At 39.2% G+C, this 22,933-nt stretch overlaps 1 protein-coding gene across 5 annotated transcripts in view; it reads right to left on the minus strand.

Moving 5' to 3' along the window:
* CLASP2 (cytoplasmic linker associated protein 2) overlaps nt 1-22,933 on the minus strand; it is a 378,890-nt gene that overhangs the window by 270,746 nt on the left and 85,211 nt on the right. For all 5 annotated transcript variants that reach the window (XM_032238129.1, XM_032238126.1, XM_032238125.1 and 2 more), the window contains exons 4-6: nt 18,069-18,160; nt 17,749-17,824; nt 7,521-7,618 (exon numbers count right to left, since the gene is read on the minus strand). In XM_032238129.1, the coding sequence (XP_032094020.1) occupies nt 7,521-7,618; nt 17,749-17,824; nt 18,069-18,160 (266 nt within the window). The remainder of the gene's footprint in view (nt 1-7,520; nt 7,619-17,748; nt 17,825-18,068; nt 18,161-22,933) is intronic.

Raw genomic sequence — 22,933 nt, forward strand, 5'->3', positions numbered from 1 at the left:
CAGATGAAGACACAAGCCTCAGAGTGTAACCCGAGTGATTGGGCAGTGACTCTGGAATAGCCTTCGGCCAGTAGTCGGACTGCGGAGAGTGTGGCCACATGCAAACGGACCAACACACACACACTAATGGTCACATGGCAGGCAGCATAGAAATGGAGCCTGACCCATCCAAAGGAGTTCTCCTCCATGTCTGGAATGAAACCCCTCTGACAGGATGAGGAACTGACATTTTGGGGATTTGAGCTCCATTTCTACATACCATCAAAGTAGTGAAACTCCCATCAGGCAACAGTTCTTTCAGCCAGAGCCAAGACATAAGACAGTCCTCTTAGCAAGCTACAGCATGCAATCTTCTCTGCTGGCTTTCCCATTGGCTTTCTGAGGAAGTTGGCAGAAAAGATTGCTAAATGGCGATCACATGATTGCAGGATGCTTGGCAAACTATCATAAGTGCATACAGCATCCAAGCATCCAGATTATAATTACATGACCTAGGGTAGCGATGGGGTTGCAACATTTTGCAATGACCAAAATGCTTTATGAGCTGTGAAGTATCCTTTCTGAGACTGTTGTAATTTTTTTATTTATTTATTTATTTACAAACATGCAAAATACAAACCCACAAAACTTAGACGTATACCACATTTACACAATATGACATGAACAGGAACTTCCTGTTCTTTCTAATAGCAATTGCCAATCAATACCATTCTCCTTATATTATTTCCCCTTCTAGTATATTTCATTTGCATTTCACCATTCTTAACCCTCTTATTTTACTCATCTGTCTGCTATATTGGCTGATTACCTCTAGTAAATTTAAACTTCTTGGATGCATATATATGTGTTAATTCTCCTTAACTACTATTTTTGGGCTTTATTGGCTTCCTTCATTGATCCTTGTTTCTTTCCTCCTATACCATTTATCCCATATCTGGTAGTATTCTATTTCTTCTTTTCCCTGGATTTCTTTTGTTAATTTATCCATTTTCACACAGTCCATCACCTTTCTTATTATTTCATCTTCGCTTGGAATTAATTTGCTTTTCCATTTTTGAGCGAAGGCAATCCTCACCACTGTAATTGTATGTAAAATTAAATACTGAATTTCTTTTTTATATTTTGCAGTCATTATTCTTAGTAAAAAACCTTTGAATTTCCAATCTATTTTGTCTCCTGTTATTGCCTCTAGCCAATTTTTGATCCTTTTCCAAAAAATTTTTAGCCATCTCACAAATCCAACATAAGTGGTAATATGTTCCGTGTATTGATTCACATTGCCAACATTTTGGGATTTTGAGATTTGTTGGTGCCAGGTGCCATCTATAAAACATTTTGTATTGGTTTTCCTTGTATGCAACTGATAATGTCATTTTTAAGTTTGTTCCCCCAAATTTTCCCCATTTGTCTAGTTCAATATTATAGCCAAAGTTCTGTGCCCATTTTATCATTTGTTCTTTCACGATTTTTTCTTCCAGTTTATACTTCAGGAGAAATTTATATATTCTCTCTATCAACTTTCTATCTGAGTTTTGAATTATTTTATCCAATTCATGTGGTTCCTTTTCAATACTATATAATTTAGTATCATTATTGTGTTTAGTTTTGATTTGCAAGTAGGTTAGTCATGTTTTTTTCTGCCAATTCTTCAATTGTTTTTAAATTTCCCTGTCCGTTAATTAAGTCCCTGTATCTTAGCATTTTGTTCATATCTATAAAATTTGGATGGATCGTCCTTTCGGTCGGGGATAGTCAGTTCGGGATTTTCACATAATGGATTTTTTAAAAGTTTGAGCCAGTTTTGCAATAGCACTTTTCTAATTAGATGTTTTTGAAAGTGTGTGTTTATTTTTATCATCCCATAGGAATGTGTGCCAACCTGCTTGCAAATCATTGCCTTCTAAGATCAGAATTCTTTTATTCTTTAGCTCTATCCAATCATTCACCCATGTTATTGTTACTGCTAATGTATATAATTCCCAATTTGGTAATGCTAAACCTTCCCTCTCCTTGCTGACTTGCATTGACTTTAGTTTGATCCTCGCTTTTCGTCCTCGCCAGATGAACCTAGTGGTTATTTTGTTTAATTCTTGAAATAAAATTTTACCTGGATTGATAGCAGTGACATGCAGTCAGGTGAGGCAAGTGAGGCACAGCCTCACCACCGTCATCATGAAAAGAATAATATAGCAATAGCAATAGCAGTAGACTTATATACCGCTTCATAGGCCTTTCAGGCCTCTCTAAGCGGTTTACAGAGAGTCAGCATATTGCCCCCAACAATCTGGGTCCTCATTTTACCCACCTCGGAAGGATGGAAGGCTGAGTCAACCCTGAGCCGGTGAGATTTGAACCGCTGACCTGCTGATCTAGCAGTAGCCTGCAGTGCTGCATTTAACCACTGCGCCACCTTGGCTCCAGAAAAAAAATGTAAAAGGAAAAAGGTGAGAGCTGAGGTCAGACTGAGCTAGTTGCTGCCTCACCATGGATGACTCTGCTTAACTGTTTAAAAAAGCCTCTAAAAAGTGCTCTCTACTATGAGGCAGGATAACTGTGTGCCTCATCTAGTCTGATTTTAGGCGTTTTATGATCACTCGAGCAGAGTTAAGCAACGGTTAAAAACCTAAAAATTCCTGACCTATGTGAGGCACGCAGTTCTCCTGCCTCATATTAGAGGGTGCTCGTTTGGGCGGGGCTTCTTCAGAGGACGCGAGGCAAGACAGAGTTGAAATCCTCTCTGAAACAGCTGGAAAAGGTATGTGTGGGTCAGAGGGAGGGGGAGGAATTCAAACTTCATCTTCCTGGTGCGGGGCTTCGGGCAAAGGCTGGAGGGAAAGACCCTGGCTCGCTTGTGCTCTCCCTCCCCAAGTGTAGTTTTATTGCAGGCAAAGCGACGTTGCCTTTTCAAACCTGTAATCAGTGAAGCTGGGCTGGATCCTTCTGGGGCTGGGGGAAAGTATATGTGCTCCAGTATGGCTCTTTGACTGGCTTCCTGCCTCCTCCTGTGGTCTCCTCGATGGTGCTCTCCCTCCAATCCATCTGTGTGTGTGTTTGTGTGGTGTGTGTGTTTGAGAAAGAGTGAGTGAGAGAGGGAAGGGGGTAGGAGAGATAGTCCAATCCAACTTCTGTGTGTGTGTTTGAGAGAGGGGGAGGGAGGGAGAGAGGGAGGAAGGAGGGGAAGGGAGAAGTAAAAGAAAAAGAAAGAAGGAAACTTCTTTCACAAAGGAGAAAAACAAATGCTGTCGCTTTAAATTGGAACTGAACATGCCTGGCTCTGGAATTCTGGGAGTTGAAGTCCACAAGTCTAAAAAAAATTGAAACCACCACTGTGTCAGTGCCTCACCAGCCATAAACTTCACTGCACGTCACTGATTGATAGGCATGGCTTGCAACAAAAATAAAATTCTTGGTAAAATATTCATTTTAATTGTGGTTATGCATCCCATTAGTGATAGCTGAATATTTTTCTAGCTTTCTAAATCTTTCTTTATTTGTGTCACTAGTTTATCGTAATTATCATCTTTAATTGTAGAACATTTTGCTGACACCCAGATCCCCAAGTATTTCACTTTCTTGGTTATTTGCATTCTAGCTGCTAATTCCAATTCCTCTTCTTTTGTCATATTCTTGGTTATCATTTTTGTTTTCCCTTTATTGATTTTTAATCCTGCCACTTTGCCATATTCTAATTTTTTAATTAATTTCAGACTGGATTCTAATGGAACTTCTAGAACAAACACTAAGTCATTGGCATAGGCTTGGATCTTATATTCTTCATTTTTGAATCTTAAATCTTTTATTCCCTGGTCCTTCCTAATTTCATTTAATAATATTTCCAGAGTTAATATAAATAGCAAAGGAGAGAGGGGGCATCCCTGTCTAACTCCCTTTTTTATTTCAATCTTCTCTGTTAGTTCTCTGTTCATCAGAACTTTGGCTGTCTAACTGTTATAAATTTTTTCTATCATTTTTGTAAATTTTTCTCCGAAGTTCATCCTATCTAATTGTGTTATTATAAATTTCCAAATTACAGTATCGAATGTTTTTTGTGCATCAAGGAAAACCAGTACCATTTGCTTTTCTGGATGCGCCTCGTAATATTCTGTTATGTCTTGCATGATTCTCGTATTATTTTTAATGTGTCTGTGAGGTAAAAATCCTTTTTTGCCCTGGTGTATTCGTTTATTTAAAACCTGTTTAATTCTTCCTGCCATAATTGCTGCGAATATTTTATAATCAGAATTCAGTAATGAAATTGGCCTGTAATTTTGGATTTCTTGAAGGTTGGCTTCTTCTTTCGGGATTAGCGATATTATTGCTTTCATCCATGATTCAGGTATCTTGGCCTTCTCTAAAACTTTGTTAAACATTTCCACTCCTAATTCTTCCAATATTATTTTATTATATTTGTATAGCTCTACCGGTATTCTGTATGGTCCTGGGATTTTATTATTTTTCTGGCTCTTCAGGACTAATTCCATTTCAACTAACGTTATTGATCTGTTTATAGCCTCCCTTTGTTCTTTTGAGATTGGGGTTATCTTTTCTGTGTTTAAATATTGTTTTATCTTAGTTTCCTCCACACTATCTTGTGCATATAGTTTTGCGAAGTATTTATGAATAATATGCTTCTTTTCTTCTGCTTTATATTGAATTTTTCCCTCATCACTTTTAGTTGGTATATCATCTTTTTTTCTCTTTCATTCTTTAATCTGTATGCCAACCATTGTCCAGGTTTGTTGGCTTATTCAAAATAATTTTGTTTGGCCGCTTTAATTTTCTGTGCTAATTCTTTTTGAGTTATTAAGCTGATCTTATGTTTTATAATCTCTTTTTTCTTTTTTAATTTTATTCTTTGGGTCTTTCTTTAATTCATCTTCAGCTTCCTTAAGTTCTTTTTGCATACATTCTTGTTGTTCTTTTTTTTTTTTTTTTTTGCAATGTAGGCAATTGTGAGACCTCTTGTGTATGCTTTCATAGTATCCCAAAGAATTTGAATTGGGGTGTCTTTTTTATTTATTCTAAAGAATAGTTTTAATTCTTTCTCCAGCATTTCTCCAGTATATTCTATTTCATTTACAATATTTGAGTTCATCATCCATCTTTTTCTTCTTTTTTGGCCTTTCCATATTAATTTTATTGGGTTATGATCTGCCTATTCATTTGCTTCAATTTCAATTTCCTCTAATTGATTACATAGACCAGATGATATCCAGGCCATGTCAATTCTTGATAAGGACTGGTGGGGGTTCGAATAAAAGGTATATTGCTTTCTTGTTTTGTGCTTTCTCTCCAAACATCATGTTGTTTATATTCCATTGCCATCTCAAAAAAAAATTTGGTTAATTTTTGGTTAATTTTTGGTTAAGCAGTGTACTCTGATGAAGAAGGCAGGATTCTAATGATTGAATTAGAGATAACGGAAAAACCGATATTATTAATAGTGATATATGCATCAAATCAGAAGCAAGAGGAATTCTATAGGAAACTACACAACAAAATAAATGAACTAATATATGAAAATGTTTGCTTAATTGGGGATTATAATGCAACAGTGGATAAAAAATGGACTATGAAATGAAAAGAAAACAAAAAAAACCTTAACTAAGGTGCCATTAATACTGGTAATGAGTGGAGGACAGAGGAGCCTCTTAAAGAAGAAGTTACAGGTCTGTGAGAGCCAGAAATCTTGCTTGTTTGTAGGTGACCAAATACTTATTTTCCACCATAATTTGCAAAAAAATTCTTTCCAAAACAGACAATGTGATTGCCTGGATTTGTTTTCTCATTTTGTCTCTCATAGTTGAGGTCTACCTATGATGTCAATTACAGGCCTCTCTCATCTTTTTAAGTGGGAGAATTTGCACAATTGGTGGCTGACTAAATACTTTTTTGTCCCACTGTATGTATGTATGTATGTATGTATGTGTGTATGTGTATGTATGTATGTATATATATCCAGCTTGTGTCACAGTTACTTCTCTTGCATCAGTCTTCATTGTTCAAATTTATAATCCACTAGGTGTCACCCTCTCCTCAGTATCACTTGTCTGTTTGATCAATCACCCTCAGTAATCACAGCAGGCCCCGGGGCAAAGACAAAATAGAGGTGGGTGGGTTAAAGAGCCCTCCAACTGTTCCGAAACAATCCTCTTTCTGCTGTCTCCGACCCAGTTCTAACTCCCGAGGAGAGTAAATACTGTATATTTGTAGTGTCCCTCCAAAAAGAAAAAAAGAACACTTGCTCCCTTCGTTACCTGAATTTATTGTTCCCGATTGAAACTCTGTTTGTCATTTTGGATTGTTGTTAAATGTTGTTAAATAAGTCAATCTGCATTTATCGTAATTTTTTTTCACAATGCTGATATGATTTGACTCTGATATGTCATACTACATATAGGGTCATATCCCTGATTAGTTTAACTGTCTGAATCCAGTAGACTGATTACGGATGCTAAGCAAGAATTCTTGACAGCAAATATCAACTATTACTTACAATGGGTTCCACCACAAAACCGCGTTCGACTAAAGCGCGCTCAACGAAACCGCGTAGCTGACATCATCACAGCGCAACGAAAAAGCACGCTGTAAACGCTAAAGCTAAAATTAACCCCTAAACCTAACCCCCCTAAACCTAATCCTAAACCTAACCCTAAACCTAACCCTAAACCTAACGCTAAACCTAATCCTAACCCTTAACCTAACCCTAAACCTAACCCTAACCCTAAACCTAACCCTAAACCTAACCGTTACCTTAACTTGAATCGGCTTGCTTTCAAAGCGCTATTTAAAGCGCCCTTTTTTCTCCGTGGTCGCTGTTGTCGCCCTGCTGATGATGTCAGCGACGCGGTTTAATTGGGCGTGCTTTAGTGGAGCGCGGTTTTGTCGTGCCACGCTTACAATGTAGATACTTATGGACTTAATTCCTTTATAATAGCTTATAACTCTACTTTTACAAGGTTTAAAGTACTTAAGCATAAGCATATTGTTGCTTTATTTATGCCTCCAAAGTGAATGGAAAATGAAATAAATAAACTAGAATATAATTCATCCCCAGACAGTTCTCAAAATTGGATACAGAAAATAAACATGCTTTAATTTATCATACATCTACATTTGGGACTGAAAATGTACTATAGAATCAGTAGTTGGCTTTTCATGGCAAAAGAGAAAAAAGCTTAATGAAATTGTTCAACATTGTTTCTAATGTATGAAGGTATTCTTCTCAGGGAAAATGAATTTTATTAGGTTATTAGAATAATCTAACTAGAACTTTTCCATTAGAACTTTCCAATATTTCATATAGGCATTTTAATTTTAGATTTTACTTTCAACCACAAACTAGCAAATAGGATGGCATTGTTTTGACCTACAGTATATTAATATTGTCTTCAGGCACTATGTTAGGTCAACTGACTTCCCCAAAAACCTTTATACTATCTTGAGAATAAAATCTCATGAAATCATAATAATATATATTAAGTAATATTAATAGCCGTTAGGACAAGTATTAAACTCACCTTGCAGCAGGAATTCCTCTCTTGTTAAGATCCACTCTTACTTTTTCTCCTACATGTTTGTAAATCTCCATAAGTGCCACAATTGCAGCATCTCTCACCTGTGAACATGAAAGATGCTCATCAACAAATCTCAAAGATATTAAAATAAGCTGTCTTTGTAGTGCTCGACTTAAGAACCCAATTAATATTGATAAATTTAATATCCCAAATTTATATCGCTCAGTGAGACATTAGTTAATTGAGTTTTGCCCAATTTACAACCTTTCTTGTCTCAGTTTGAAATGAATCATTGCAGTTGTTAAGTTAGTTATAAGATTATTAAGTGAATCTGGTTTCCTCGCTGATACTGCTTGTCAGGAGGTCGCAAAAGGTGAGTACATAACCTCAAGACATTACAATTATCATAAATAGGAGTCAGTTGACAAGCATCTGAATCTTGATCATGTAACCATGAGGATGCTGCAACAGTTGTAGTTATGAAAAATAGTCATAAGTCACTTTTTCAGTGGCATCGTAACTTCAAACCATCATTAAATGAACTGTTATAAGCTGAGGACTACCTATCTGCACTAGACAGATATGATTCCTCCATAAAAGTATATAGTGCAAAGAAAATAGTTACCTTTATTTGCTGAAAACATGCTTTGTATCATTATTACTGTAATATCACTGATCAAATCATGCCGTATTTAAGTGTAATTATAATACCCACTGCATCTTATTTTACTTATATATCATATTTAAAACCTTCCAAATCTACCATGGATTTTTGGCAGTTTACACTATAAACTAGATGTACAGCAAAAGTATAAAATTTAAAAGATTCACTGTAAAAGACAAGTTATATTTAAAAACAACAATTTGTCCAATTCTGATAGGGCCATCAATCCACAGTGAATTCCATCCAAAGAAAATGACACCAATTACAAAATAATCCAAAATAAGAATGACAGTTCCAGTTCTCTTCACATATTCATGGTGATAATCCAATATGCCATAATCCTCAACTTGTGACTGATTACTTAGAAACGGAAATGCTGAAACCTGGAAGTCAATTTACCCAAGATACTAGCAAAACTATATTTGAGATGCCTCAGAGAAGAAAAAATACCTATTGCAGGGAAAAATGCTGAAGTGATTCTTACATACAAGAAAGGGCCCCAAGATGATTGAAAGAACTATCATCCAGTCTTTCAGTCTTTCAGTCATCCACACGGTTTTCATCAAGAAAATAGCAAAAATAATATTGAGAACATTAAGTGATACACAGTCAAAGGAGCAGGCAGGATTCAAAAGTGGTTACAGCACAATGGATCACATCCAGCAAGTCATTGAAAGGCAATGAGTACACCATGCCTCTGTGCATGGCTTTCAATAACTATGAAAAGGCATATATATGAAAAACACAATGGCAATAAGTTGTCTCAATTATCTTGGGAGGCGGGACTGACGTCACGACGATACGACATGCGACTTTGAAGCTCCAAGATCACCGTCAATATCTCTGCTGCTGGTCAGTCCTTTTGGACCTAAACTATCCTGTAGAGACGGTGATAGAGAAGCGCACATCCTGCTGATCCCGGGGACATTGTAAAGTCCCTGGTAGATCCAGGAGAAACCCTTTTTTCCGGCGACTGAGAAGCAGCCATTAAAGCTGGTGAAAGTTGGGACAGCTCCAGAATGGAAGGAAAGCTGGAGAGAAAGTGTGTTGAATTGGTGAGATAATTTTTATTATTAGAGATTACCCTAAAAGATCAAAAATAAAGTTGAAATTGAAGACAGAAGAGGTCAAGCGGCGAGATTAAACCTGAATCAAATTTAGCGTGTTATTTTTCCTTAATCCTTTTATTGCTGGAATGTTTACAAATGCTTCTTTTTTAAAAAACTGGACTGTTTTTTTTCTTTTTTTCTTTTTTTAATACTTATTGTTTAAGACTTTCTTTTTCTTTTTTCAATACTCTGTTGCATTTTCTTTTTTAAAATGTTTATTTTTCCCCCTTAAGTTTGGAACATAAAGAGGGAATTAAAAGTAGAGGAAAAGAAGTAGCACTGCCACTTAGAAGCTTGGAAACATTGTTTTTCTTTTCTTTCTTGGAACATTTGATAATCTTGTACAAATTAAGAGCTGGTATTACATTTCAAGGACTCTGAGCTTGTTTATTGAAAATGATAGCAGGATGAGCACGGATTGTTTATACAGGTGCTCCTCTGGGGTACTATCAGTACTCCAGCTGGACTGGAGTGAAAAGAAAGTTTGGAGTTGAAAGGAAGAAGATTGCAGTGAACTTGTTTGGAACTTAATTAAAAAGCCTTGGATTCTATATAGTGGCAATATTTACTATCTGGAGGAAAAGATCAATACAGCACAAAAAAGAAAAGGAAGTGACATTGCAGATGATTATGAAAGAAATTCAAAAAATAAAAGTGAGAACAGAGAACATTGAAAAGAGAACAGAGAATATTGAACAAAGAACAGGAAAAGCAGATGAAAAAATTGAGAATATTTACCAAATGATGATGAAATATGAGGACAGATTTCAAAAATTGAAGAAAAAGATGCAAAAAGAGATAAGAAAATTGGAGATATTGCCAGCAGATTGAGCGTGGTTGAAAAAGACAAAGTGGAATATTGGAATGGGAGATCAATAGATCAGAATTTTACCTCAGATTCCAGAATATAGAAGAAGAAAAGGGAGAAAATTTGGCAGAAGTAATGATAGAAATTCTGACAGAAGCATAGATGATAATCAAAGGGAAGTTGATGAAAGGAACAGATGAGGGTTTTTGAGTCTTTACAAGATAAGCAGTGAAAAACAAGTTGCCAAGAGAAGTCCATATAAGATCTACCAAGAAAGCAATTAGAAGACAAATACTACAAATGGCAAGAGATAAAAGACTGTACTACAATTGGATGGAGACAGGATAATGTAATGAAATGCTATAATGAAAATTAATTTAAATTTATTTAAATTTAGAATATTATGCATAAAATGAAGTAATAATAGTTATAGTGAAATAAATGATTAACAATGATAATAATTTATACATATATACTAGATTGATAATGTAAGATTTTATATAAATTGTAAGTGAGGACTATAGAAAAGATGCACAAAAGTTTTGTAACCAAAGATAAACAATTTTATACAGAATATACACTTTGCACACCATTGACTCTGGACCTGTGGCCTTGGAAGTTCTTCTGGGGCACAGAGGAGGGGAGAAGAGCGGAGCAGCTCGCCCTCCATCTGCATATCATTGTCTTACATTGCACTAGCGCAGTGCTCCGTGAATTTTTAGGAATGTAGTGTGAATGGTATGCCTGGCTGATGTTTGTACCCACCTTTTTAACCTCATATTGTTGTATTTTTTGTGTTTAATTAATATACGTGGGGAATGCATGGATGAGTGGCTGTGTGTGTATGAGAGGATTGAGAGTACAGCCTGGTGCCTCCTCCACTGAGTGCTATTGCAGAAGTGGTAGGGGGCCCAGGCCTACCTCCCGTCCCAGAATGAGTGATAAAAATCGCCTGCTAGATGGTGCGGAGGCTGTGGGAGGGGTTATGGGGTCTACGGTTGCGGGGGTGGGCCGGAGCATTACGGTCACTATGGGGAGGGGCAGGTACGATGGGAACTTCAGGGCTAGCCATTACCAGGGAAGGAGGGTTCGCTACATCACAGAGATCCCTCCTTCTGGCCCTGCTAGTTCCACTCCAGGGCCAGATGGCGAGAACTGTCAGGGCCCTGGTCTCAGGCTGTTGTTCCTAAATGCCAGGTCTGTGGTTCACAAAGCTCCCCTTGTCCGGGACCTAATTTTAGACGAGGGGGCAGACCTGGCATGTATTACTGAAACCTGGCTGGGCACGGAGGGAGGAGTCCTCCTCACTGAAATGTGCCCAGAAGGATTTCAGGTGCTTCATCAGCCGCGACCCCAGGGAAGGGGTGGGGGAGTGGCTGTCATTGTCCGAAGGTCTTTAGTTCCTCGTAGGATCCCTGCTCCGGAGCTTGTCGGGTGTGAGTCCTTGTTGATGAAGTTGGATCTTGGTGGTCAAGTGGGTTTGTTGCTAACGTACCTACCTCCCAACAGCGTTACAACAGCCCTCCCCTCGCTCCTCGAGTCAGTAGCCGAGTTGGCGGTAGAGTTCCCCAGGCTTATGGCTCTGGGGGATTTCAACCTGCCTACACTTGGTGAACGCTCTGACGAGGCACAGGAGTTCATGGCTTCCATGACAGCCATGGACTTGACCCAAGTAATTCGGGGTTCGACTCATTCAGCTGGTCACACGCTTGACCTCGTATTTCTTTCAGAGCAGTGGAGATGTGATCTAGAGTTGAAGGGCATTACAACCTTGCCCTTGTCATGGTCTGATCACTTCCTACTGAGGCTTGACTTTCGGAAACCAATCCCCCACTGTAGGGAGGGGGAACCAATTAGGTGGTTCCGCCCCAGGCGCCTGATGGACCCTATGGGATTTCAGACGGCGCTTGGAGAAATACCTGACACTATCGTCCACAATCCGGTGGAGTCCTTATTCGCTGCTTGGAATACAGCGGCGGCGGGGACTCTAAACCGGATTGCGCCTTTGCGACCTCTCCGAGGCAGCGGATACAGAAGGGCTCCTTGGTTTACCGAGGAACTCCGGGAGATGAAGCGCCAAAAGAGACGCCTAGAGCGCTGCTGGAGGGCCAGTAAATCTGAGTCAGACCAAGCACTGATGAGAGCCTATATCAGAGCCTATCTCGTGGCAATACGGGCGGCGAAATGTTTGCATTTTGCCGCCCTTATTGCATCCGCTGAATCGCGCCCAGCCGCCTTGTTTAGAATAACCCGCTCCCTCTTGAAAGGGAGGGATGCGGATGACCCTTTACAAGGAAGATCTGAGGAATTTGTTCAGTATTTAATGGATAAAGTCGCTCGGATTCGGACAGAGCTGGACTCCAATTGCACGATACCAGCCGAGGTACCAGGGGAAGGTCTTGAGCATACTTTATGGATTGAGTTTCAACTTGCTTCTCCTGAGGAAGTGGACAAGGCCATGGGAGCGGTGAGTGCCTCCACCTGTATACTGGACCCGTGTCCCTCCTGGCTGGTCTCGACCAGCAGGGAGGTGACACGCGGCTGGATCCGGACGATAGTTAACACCTCTCTCCGGGAGGGAATCTTCCCGCCCCTGCTAAAGGATGCGGTGGTGAGACCCCTCCTGAAGAAACCGTCTCTGGACCCAGCCATTTTGAGCAACTATCGTCCAGTCTCCAACCTTCCCTTTGTTGGGAAGGTTGTTGAGAAAGTGGTGGCCTCTCAACTCCGACGGTCCTTGGATGAAGCCGATTACCTAGACTCCTTTCAGTCGGGCTTCAGGCCTGGTTACAGCACAGAAACTGCTTTGGTCGCGCTGATCGATGATCTCTGGCGGGCCAGGGATAGGGGTCACCCCTCTATCCTTGTGCTCCTTGACCTCTCAGCGGCCTTCGATACCATCGACCATGGTATCCTTCTGCAACGGTTGCGAGCGGTGGGAGTGGGAGGCACCGTCCTTCGGTGGTTCTCCTCATACCTCTCGGACAGGTCGCAGTCGGTGTTGGTCGGAGGGCAGAGATCGACCCCAAGGCCCCTCAATTACGGGGTGCCGCAGGGTTCGGTCCTGTCCCCCCTCCTATTTGACATCTACATGAAGCCGCTGAGTGAGATCATATGCCAGCAAGGGATTAAGTACCACCAATACGCAGACGATACACAGTTGTATCTGTCTGCCCCGTGCCAACTCAGCGAAGCAGTAGAAGTGATGTGCCAGTGCCTGGAGGCTGTTAGGGTCTGGATGGGAGCAAACAAGTTGGCACTCAATCCAGACAAGACCGAGTGGCTTCTGATGTTCCCTCCCAAAGATTGGCCAATTATTCCATCTCTCAGGCTGGGGGGTGAAATTATACATCCCTCAGAGAGGGTTCGCAATTTGGGAGTCCTCCTGGATCCCCAACTGACTTTAGAACACCATTTGTCGGCTGTGACCAGGGGGACCTTTGCCCAGGTTCGCCTGGTGCACCAATTGCGACCCTACCTGGATCGGGAGGCCCTTCAGACAGTCACTCACGCCCTTGTGACCTCAAGACTGGATTATTGTAACACGCTCTACATGGGGCTGCCCTTGAAGAGTGTTCGAAGACTTCAGTTAGTCCAGAACGCAGCCGCACGAGCGATTGTGGGTGCACCCAGGTACACCCACGTTACACCTATCCTCCGCGAGCTGCACTGGCTACCCATTAGTCTCCGGATCCGCTTCAAGGTGCTGGTCGCTCCCTATAAAGCCCTACATGGCATCGGACCTGGGTACCTGAGAGACCGCCTCCTGCCGACCGATTAGATCTCACAGGTTAGGTCTCCTCCGGATTCCATCCGCCAGCCAATGTCAGCTGGCGACTCCCCGGGGGAGAGCCTTCTCTGTTGCAGCTCCAGCCCTCTGGAATGACCTCCCCATGGAGATCCGGACCTTACTACCCTCCCGGCCTTCTGCAAAGCCACCAAGTCCTGGCTGCTCCAGCAGGCCGGGGGGCTTGTGAAACATCCAGCCCCACGGAAACTGTGAATGTTGCGTTTTTTAAAGTGTTGTCTTTGTCTAGTTATTTCCCCTTCCCTTGTCGATTGTGAGCCACCTGGAGTCCTTCGGGAGTGGGTGGCATACAAGACAAATAAATACAATACAATACAATATAATATAAAGATGTACTACTACTAGATGGTTTTAGGATGATATAATGAAATGTCATAATATAAATTTATTCCAAATGTAGAATAATAGTTATAGTCAAACAAATGTTTAACAATGATAATTGTGTGTGTGTGTGTGTATAATATACATACATACATACATACATACATACATACATACATATGGTTGATAATATGAGATTCTATATAAATTGTAAGTGAAGACTATGGTGAGGAAGCACAAAAGTTTTGTAACCAATCGACACACTGTATGTAACTGGAAGATGGTTTTATGTTTGTCTCTGTGTGTTTATTTAAAAATAAAAATATTGTTCTTTTAAAAATGTCTTAATTATCTTAAAATGGAAATCAACTTAGAACGAGGTGTACGACAAGGATAGGTTATACTGTACGACAATATCACCTATCCTTTCCTCAGCCTGCCTTGAAGAAGTATTTCACAAACTAGATTGGGCAACAGTTGGAATAAAAATCAAAGGTGCTTATTTAAATCACTTAAGATTTGCAGGTGATATTGTTTGTTTTCAACTGTCCAATTGGCATTTTCAGAAAAAGAAACTCCTGGGACATAGTTTTACCAAAAGTATTATCCCTAGAGTATAATACTTTACTAAAAAACTACATAGGCACATAAGTGAAACCAGTTCTGGATTTCCCGTGCAAATGCAGCATAGTTATTTCCTCCTTTCCCTTTGAGTCACCCATAGTCCATTACATCTGCCAATCACTTTTGTTCATTTTGTTATGAGAAAACAGTAGCCATGCTCTGCATCCTTGAAAACTTCCAGAAATGCTCAATTGCTTAGATACCATGCCCCCACTTTTGCATTCCATTCCACTACTGCCTTCCTTTTTTTGTCAAACTGTGAGAGAAGGAGAAAATGTAGGTGAAAGGGTTAATCGGTCTTGACAGTTCTCTTCTCACAAGACCTAACCCTAACCCTAACCCAGAAGAGCTACTAATATACATACAAGAGCTACACATAACAGGAAAACCATCTGGCTTAAAAATAAACCTGAAAATGGGAGATTATGTTTAATAAATTAACCAAAGAAAGAATATTTGTTATATCTGGAGAAGAACTAGATTTAGTAGACCACTATATATACCCTGACCAATGGATCTTAATGGAGGATGATACAATAAAGAAAATTGAATGGCATGTTAAATGGGGTTGGCAGACATTCAGCAAGTTAAGCATAATTTTCAAAAACAACCTTCCACTATGCCTGAATAGAAACGTTTTTGATCAGTGTGCGCTACCTACTCAGACATATGTCAGTGAAGCATGACACTAAACTCACAATCAATATAAAATGTAAGAGTAGCGCAAAGACCCATGGAAAAATACATGTTAAATATTACAAAACAAGATAGAAAGACCTACACATGGATTAGGGAACAAACAAAAGCATACAGTATTATCAAGAGAATAAAAGAATTGAAATGAAAATTGGCTGATCACATAGCAAGGATTGATGGCAGGTGAACCAAGGCAGTCATAGAATGGATCCCACTTGATAAAAAGTATCCATGAAAGAGATATAAAACAAGATGAATCAACAACATCAGCAAGTATTGTAGGCCTAATTGGCAAAAGAAAGCTTAGGACAGATTGAAAACAACTCTTCATCCTGCAGTGGATAAACAATGGCTAAAATGATGGTGTTGACTTAGAAACTGTTCAAAGTTATGACAGACACTCCCCACAAAGGTACTTATGACTACCACACCAAACCCCTGTGTGGTCACATGATGGCATTTCAGGTCTGCTATTTATGGCTGCTTGCAGCCTTTCAGAGTTAGTAATAAGGATATAAACTTGTTGGTTTTAGTAGAAACATTTGTTTTCTATAACACACATATATTATGCCTTGTATTTGTAAGATATCTGGCAAATGTCAAATTCTTGCCATTTGAACTCTTATCAATCTGCAATCTATGGGCATAGAACTTATCCCAGAATGCAGCTGTAAAGAGCTGTAAAACTGATACCTTTGATATGTCCCCCTTCTGCCTAAGAACATATCTCACCTTTGATCTGTGCCCTTCACAACAGGGGGCCAAATGGCCAATTGTGAGAACAGAGGAAAGAGATAATGCTGATAAGGCTAGTGAGGATTATTGTAAAGCCAGGATGTTATTTGATGTTTCTGATACCTTCTCTGAAGTGTAGTTCTTCCCTGCATATCCTTGGATATGTTGGGAACAACTGACCATCATGTCTTTAACTTTGGTCAAAGATTAAATGCTGATTGTTATTCAAGCCTCCATTTTAAGTCTCATGTTTGGCTCATTGGGATTTGGATGTATTCTCAGACTTCTATGGGTCTCAACATATTCTCAAACCTTACAACTGTTTACATCCCTTAGCGAACAAAGGGTTTATTTAACAAACACCGTGTTTGCTTATCAGCTGTAGGTTCACTTAATGACCATGGTAATTTGCTTAATGATAACTGCAAAAAAAGTTGTAAAATCATATCTATCACCTGATGACCTGCTTATGATTGTTATGGCTTACTACTGTAATGCGAAAGCTCAATTATACTAGTAATTGGAGGACTATCTATGCACAAATCCATAGGCAACTGCAGAGTAACTGCAGGTAACTAACTTTCTGAGTGGCAAATATGTACTAGGCAGTGCTGTGCTGTGTTATTTTGGAACAGATCCAGTCATTGGTCATAAGACTACCAGCAGCAAGCAGTCTCAAACATGTTTAAGGAAGCAGACCTATTAACCAGTCAAAATGACCTATTTAAGTGTTGTAGACTTCCAAGATGCTGTATCAGAGTGAGGGATATTAAAAACTGTTTGCCTATGGATTTCAAATGATTGATTCTTGTTTAACTATTAAGTTCTTGTATTAATGCCTCCACAAACAGGCATTCTTCTGAAAGCACAGTTTGGTTCATCATAATATACTGAATTAGAATAGTCTGGTGCCATGGAATTTTAAGAAATAAGATATCTCCATATAAAACAGCAGCTAAATTCACACAGGATTCAAATTTAGACTACATAATAATGTAACTGTAAAGCAACTTGTTAACTGAAACCTGAACAATCTTATAAGAATTAAAATTTATTTCATGTTGTATACATGTGTTTACACACACGTGTGTAAATAAAATGTAGCATGTTTGAAAACCATGAACATTCACTGTGTGATGGAAAAGTTATTTCAAAACTAAAATGTTTATTAGAATAACAGATCTAGGAGAAAAACTAAGTTAATTCCTTTGTGATATGATAAGAGAAGCTCTATTAATACAAAAATACTGAAGTTTGTTTCTATTGTATAAAATATGTTAGAAAAACCAAAACTTGGGAAATCTGCCCATAAGAACAAAGACAACCAACTTTTCCTATTATTTTATAGAATCTGCCTGTCTATCTGTCTAGTTACCTGTTCATTTGTAATCTTTCTTCAGAGATAATACTAACGAGAATCAGATTCTGTAGGGGTTTGTTGTGATGCTCAACTATAATCATCTTACCTGACTACTGGGGTCTCCAGACAAAAGACATAAGTGTGGTACCAGTTTGCTGAGAATTAGTGAGTGTGCACCATAACTAAGAAAACAAAACAAAACAAAAATGCAGCAAGATTATTTTTCCCCTCACATGTAACAAATTAATAACATCAACCAATACTACTGCTATTATCTAATTATTGAAACCTTATATCTGGAAACATGAGGAATGGACTAGTGAAAATCTTGTTTTCAATTTAGAATCTTAAAATAGTACAAAATTTAAGAAAATGTCCCACCATTAACATAATTTAAGAACTTTTTAATAAAATTAAAATACATACACATTTAATGTTGCAACAAGACACAGACACACGCCTTCTCGTGAACGATAGTTCTTGTGTTTAAAGCCAGCAGCAAGCCGCTCCCAAATGAACTATTAAAAAATAAAAGATAATGGATATTTAACACTAAACACATAGTAGCTATTATACATTAACATCTTTTTATAAATATCTGAATAAAATAATTGTAGTTGAAAATATAAATGTTTCCTCTTAATTTTTCTTTGTTAAACTAAATCTTCTCATTGTGGTTTCCATGCACTATTCAGAACAGTTCTGAATTTTGTTACAATAAATTTTTGTTACAATAGATTTTTAACAACTTGATATATTTATTGTACACATTTATGCTCCTATTTCTGTCCACTGTCTAATTTCATTGCTTCAGTGAGCTTGTGTGACGATCTCTGAATCATTTTATAATAAATCATTTGGTCTACGTGCATCTATTTTTCCACCATTAATCTGCCCTTATTCCTTTCTTATTTTTATTGTTATGATTCTGGACTTCCTAGGAGCTTTGCTGTATCATGGCAGCTAATGCTGTAAACATGAAGCTTACAAGACTAGGTTGCTTTGAAATATCACTGCAATTTTTTTAAAACTACTACTCCCTTTAGTTGCAATGCTGCCATTATACTCTCTGCTGTTCAGCATTCAGAAGAAAAAGGTTGCCTAGCAACTGCTACACAGTGAGCAATAGCACATTTCTTAGACTGCAGCATTTTATGACTTAGATCCTCTCAATATTTAAATCATGCTGAAACAGAAACACAGTCTTTCATGTATACTCGGACTAAATTAGTCTGTATTGCTTTTAATTTTTAAAATATGTTTTTAAAATAAATACAGATAGAGTACTATTATCTGTGTATATATTCCAAAATAACTTCAGTGCTCAGCATTCCAGATATTCTTCTAACTAAACTAAATCAGCTATCTGAACACACTTGTAAATGGATCATAAGCCCCACTGTGTGCTCTCTCCACTTCTCCCAATACATGAATGACTGCTTCTCAAAAGATCCCTCTGTTAAAGTATTGAAGTTTGCAGATGATACAACAGTGATTGGTCTCATTCGAGACAATGACAAATCTACATACAGATGGGAGGTTGAACAACTAGCCTTGTGGTGCAACCAGAACAATCTTGAAATAAGCACACTCAAAACAGTAGAAATGGTGATAGATTTTAGGAGAAATTCTCCTATACTACCATCTCTTACCATACTGGACAACACCGTATCAACAGTAGAGACCTTCTAGTTTCTAGGTTCTATCTTATCTCAAGACTTAAAATGAACACTTAACATCAAAAAGTCATCAAAAAAGCACAGCAAAGAATATTCTTTCTGCACCAACTCAGAAAGCTCAAACTGCCCAAGGAGCTGCTGATTCAGTTCTACAGAGGAATTATTGAGTCTATCATCTGCACCTCTATAACTGTCTATAACTGGAGTAGCCTGGACAAGGCATCAGCCATAAAGTTCTTCCCCCCAGAGAGGTATTTCAGACAGACACAGACTTGAACAGAAAATTAGAACTGCAGAAATATAAATTGTTACCAACCTGCCTTCCATTGAGGACCTGTATAGTGCAGGAGTCAATATCCAAGAAAGAAAACCCCCAACTCCATTTAATTAGAGAAAAGGTACTTTTACTGGACATGAAAACAGCGAAAGTGAAGCAGGATCTGAAGCAAAAAAAGTGCAAAGTTGCACATATCAAACGTTTACCCAAATCCCTCCCCTCAGTTACCCCAACCCAATGTCCAATCTCCAGTTTCCAAAGTTGTCATGTAGGACACATCTTTGAGTGGCCTCATTCAGTTGGTTTGCAGAGACAATTGGCTTTGACCAAACCCAAACATGAACCATCACCATGCGCAGAAAATGGTGAGAATGAACCTCCCTTCTTGAGATATCTCCACCTGCATTCCCTCCCACAAATACCATGAGCTCCCACCCTCCCCATTACTATGGTAGCTGATAGCAAGCATGCAAGGTAGAGGCTGACATTCAGCCCTCCTGCAGAAAGGATGTCATCCCTAGAGGAAAACATTAAAAAAACAGTAATAACCAAACATTTATATGACACAATTAGGATTTATTGGGGTATTTAGAATGAAACTTTTGCAAGAGTTTAGGGGGCCTGACATCGGACTTATTCACCCACTCAGAATGGGAAGGAAGGGAATGTTTTCAGGCCACTAGATACTGTATTTTCCCTCTATGTTTCCTGGAATCCAGGGTCTCCTTGACCTCAAAATGTTGTTCTCCTTCAATAAGGAGGAGGCGGGTGGGATGAATGCATGAAAGAAGTATGCTCCAGTTTCAGTAAACTAACATGGAATACAGGATGGATTCTCCTAAGAGTTTTTGGCAATTCCAACTGCACCATTACTGGGTTTACAATTCTAACAATGGGAAAAGGAGCCACGTATTTAGGACCAAGTTTCTTCAATTTTTGGGTAGTCTAAAGATACAGTGGACAAGAAAACTCTATCTTCAACCTGCTTTCAGCTTCACCCTTTTTTATCCATTTGTTTTTTATGTGCTTGGTGAGCTTCGTCTAATGCTCTATGAGTTACAGGTCAGAAAATTTGTAACTGACTAACCCATTCGGATAAAGATAGGTTTTCTGGTTTCTCCTGGGGCAATTCAGGAATAGGCACAAAATCCTGGCAAAACACTACTTTGAAAGGGGTCAATCCTCTACTGCTATGTACAGAATTATTATATCTTTGCATAAGGCAAGAGGCCAGCCCAATTATCTTGCTGACAATTGACATAGCACCTATGATATTGTTCTAGAACAGTTAGCACTTTCACAAGCCCCATTTGTCTCCAGATGGTGGGCAGAGCTTAGACCTTGGATGGAGCCTATCAACTTTAGGAACTCCCTCCAAAAGTTGGAGATGAATTGGACCCCCCTATCTGAGATAATGCATTCAGAAACTCCGTGTAACCTATACACATGTAGGATAAACAGTTTAGCAAGTGTTTTTGCAAGCGGAATCTTGGAGCAAGGCACAAAATGCACTTGTTTGGAGAACAAGTCCATGATCAACCAAAAGACGGTATTTCCAATACTCTCTGGCAGCTCAACAATAAAGTCCATTGATATCTCCTTCCAAGGGGCACTAGGTCTGGAGACATCTTGGAGTAGTCCTTGAGGTTTACCTGGTGGTCTCTTTGCCGCAGCACAAACAGGACAACTAACAATGTTGGATTCTATGTCTTTTTTCAGAGAAGGCCATCTAAATTGTCCAAATGTAAGGTTAACCAAATGTAAGGTTTTCATGAAAACAAAATGTCCAGCCACTTTTGAATCATGGGCTTGTTGGAGGACAACACTTTTTAAACTAGCAGATACATACAGCTTGGCTCCATCTCATGCAAGGCCCTCCTGCATAGTGCACTCACTTTAGAGGAACTTGAACCATTCATCAGATACAAGTGCCTCCCTTTGTTAGGTCAGTGGGCACATCTAGGTCCACTTTCCCTTGGCTTCTGGTGACCACTGGGGCTGCTAGTTGTTTGGCAGAAATGACCAGCTGAATCACCACCAATCTGGCACTGTTGTACTGGAGTAGCCTGGACAAGACATCAGCCATAAAGTTCCTCCCCCCCAGAGAGGTATTTCAGCAGAAAGTTAAACCAGTTAAAATGTTGTGCCCAGCGAACTTGTTTGGGTGACAGTTTTCGTGGGGTTTTTAACATCTCAAGGTTCTTATGATCAGTCCACACATCGAATGGGTGCTTGGCCCTCTCAAGAAAATGTCGCCAAGTTAGCAGGGCCCACAGGACTGCAAAAGCTTTCTTTTCCCAAACCGCCCGTCTTCTTTCTGCCTCCGTCAATTTCGGGAGGTGTAGGCACAACCTTGTAGGTTCCCATCTGCATGTTTGAAGTAACACTGCCAACTGTCGTGTCACTTGCATCCACTTGGACCACAAATGGTGCATCTATGAGAAGACTGGACGTACCTCAGTGAGACAGACAGAAAACTGTGGGCTCTGAAGAGCCTTATGTAAATTCTGGCTGACAAACCAAATGCAGGGGATCTTTTTCCTGTAGGAAAAGTGAAAGAGCTGTGTTTCATTAGACCCAGAGGAACGCAACAGGTTTCTTGTAGGTCAGAGTTTAGTTCTCTGAATCGGCGTTGGGGGAGGTAGCATGGCTGCTGTCAAGCTGAAACTTCTGGACTAAGCATCTGAGCAGAAGCAGTGTATGGGAGGAATGCCGAAACCTGGTAAAAAGATTTAAATAACCAACTGACACAAATCAGAATTTGGAAAAGGCAAAGAATCTTGTGAGTAGAAAATATTAATGGATAGATTGGGATTTTGGCAGAAAGAAAAGAAATAAGGAAAAAAATTGTGGTTTAAATCATTAAGCCCAAAGAGAACTGCTTGTTTTAAACAACTTGGAGTCAGAAATGAGAGAACTGACAACTAACCCATTGAGATACAAAATTTAAATTTGGATCTGAAAATACTATGTCTTTAAAAGAGATTAATTGACAATTGAAAACATCACAAAGGGAAAGAAAGAGAGGGGAACTGAAGCTAAAAATACACCAAGGAGACTCGCTTTGTTCAAGCTTGTTCTAATTTACATCTCTTAAGCTTAATAAGAAGGAAAATAAAGAAAAAGCACTATTTTCTCTGTTCATAACTCTATCTTTCTGGACTTAAAAATACAAGTTGTATTGCTGAAAAATTATCGAGTTGAAAGAATAGAGAGCCATTTGCCAGAGGGAAGAACAAAGAAAGCGAAGCGATTAAGATGTCTCCTCCTTCTCTTCCTCTCCATTTCAGCTGAACTGGAATAGAAGCCGGATCAGAATTGGGAAATAAGAAGAA

The sequence above is a fragment of the Thamnophis elegans genome, chromosome Z (assembly GCF_009769535.1).
Source record: "Thamnophis elegans isolate rThaEle1 chromosome Z, rThaEle1.pri, whole genome shotgun sequence".
In the NCBI taxonomy this organism is placed as follows: Eukaryota; Metazoa; Chordata; class Lepidosauria; order Squamata; family Colubridae; genus Thamnophis; species Thamnophis elegans.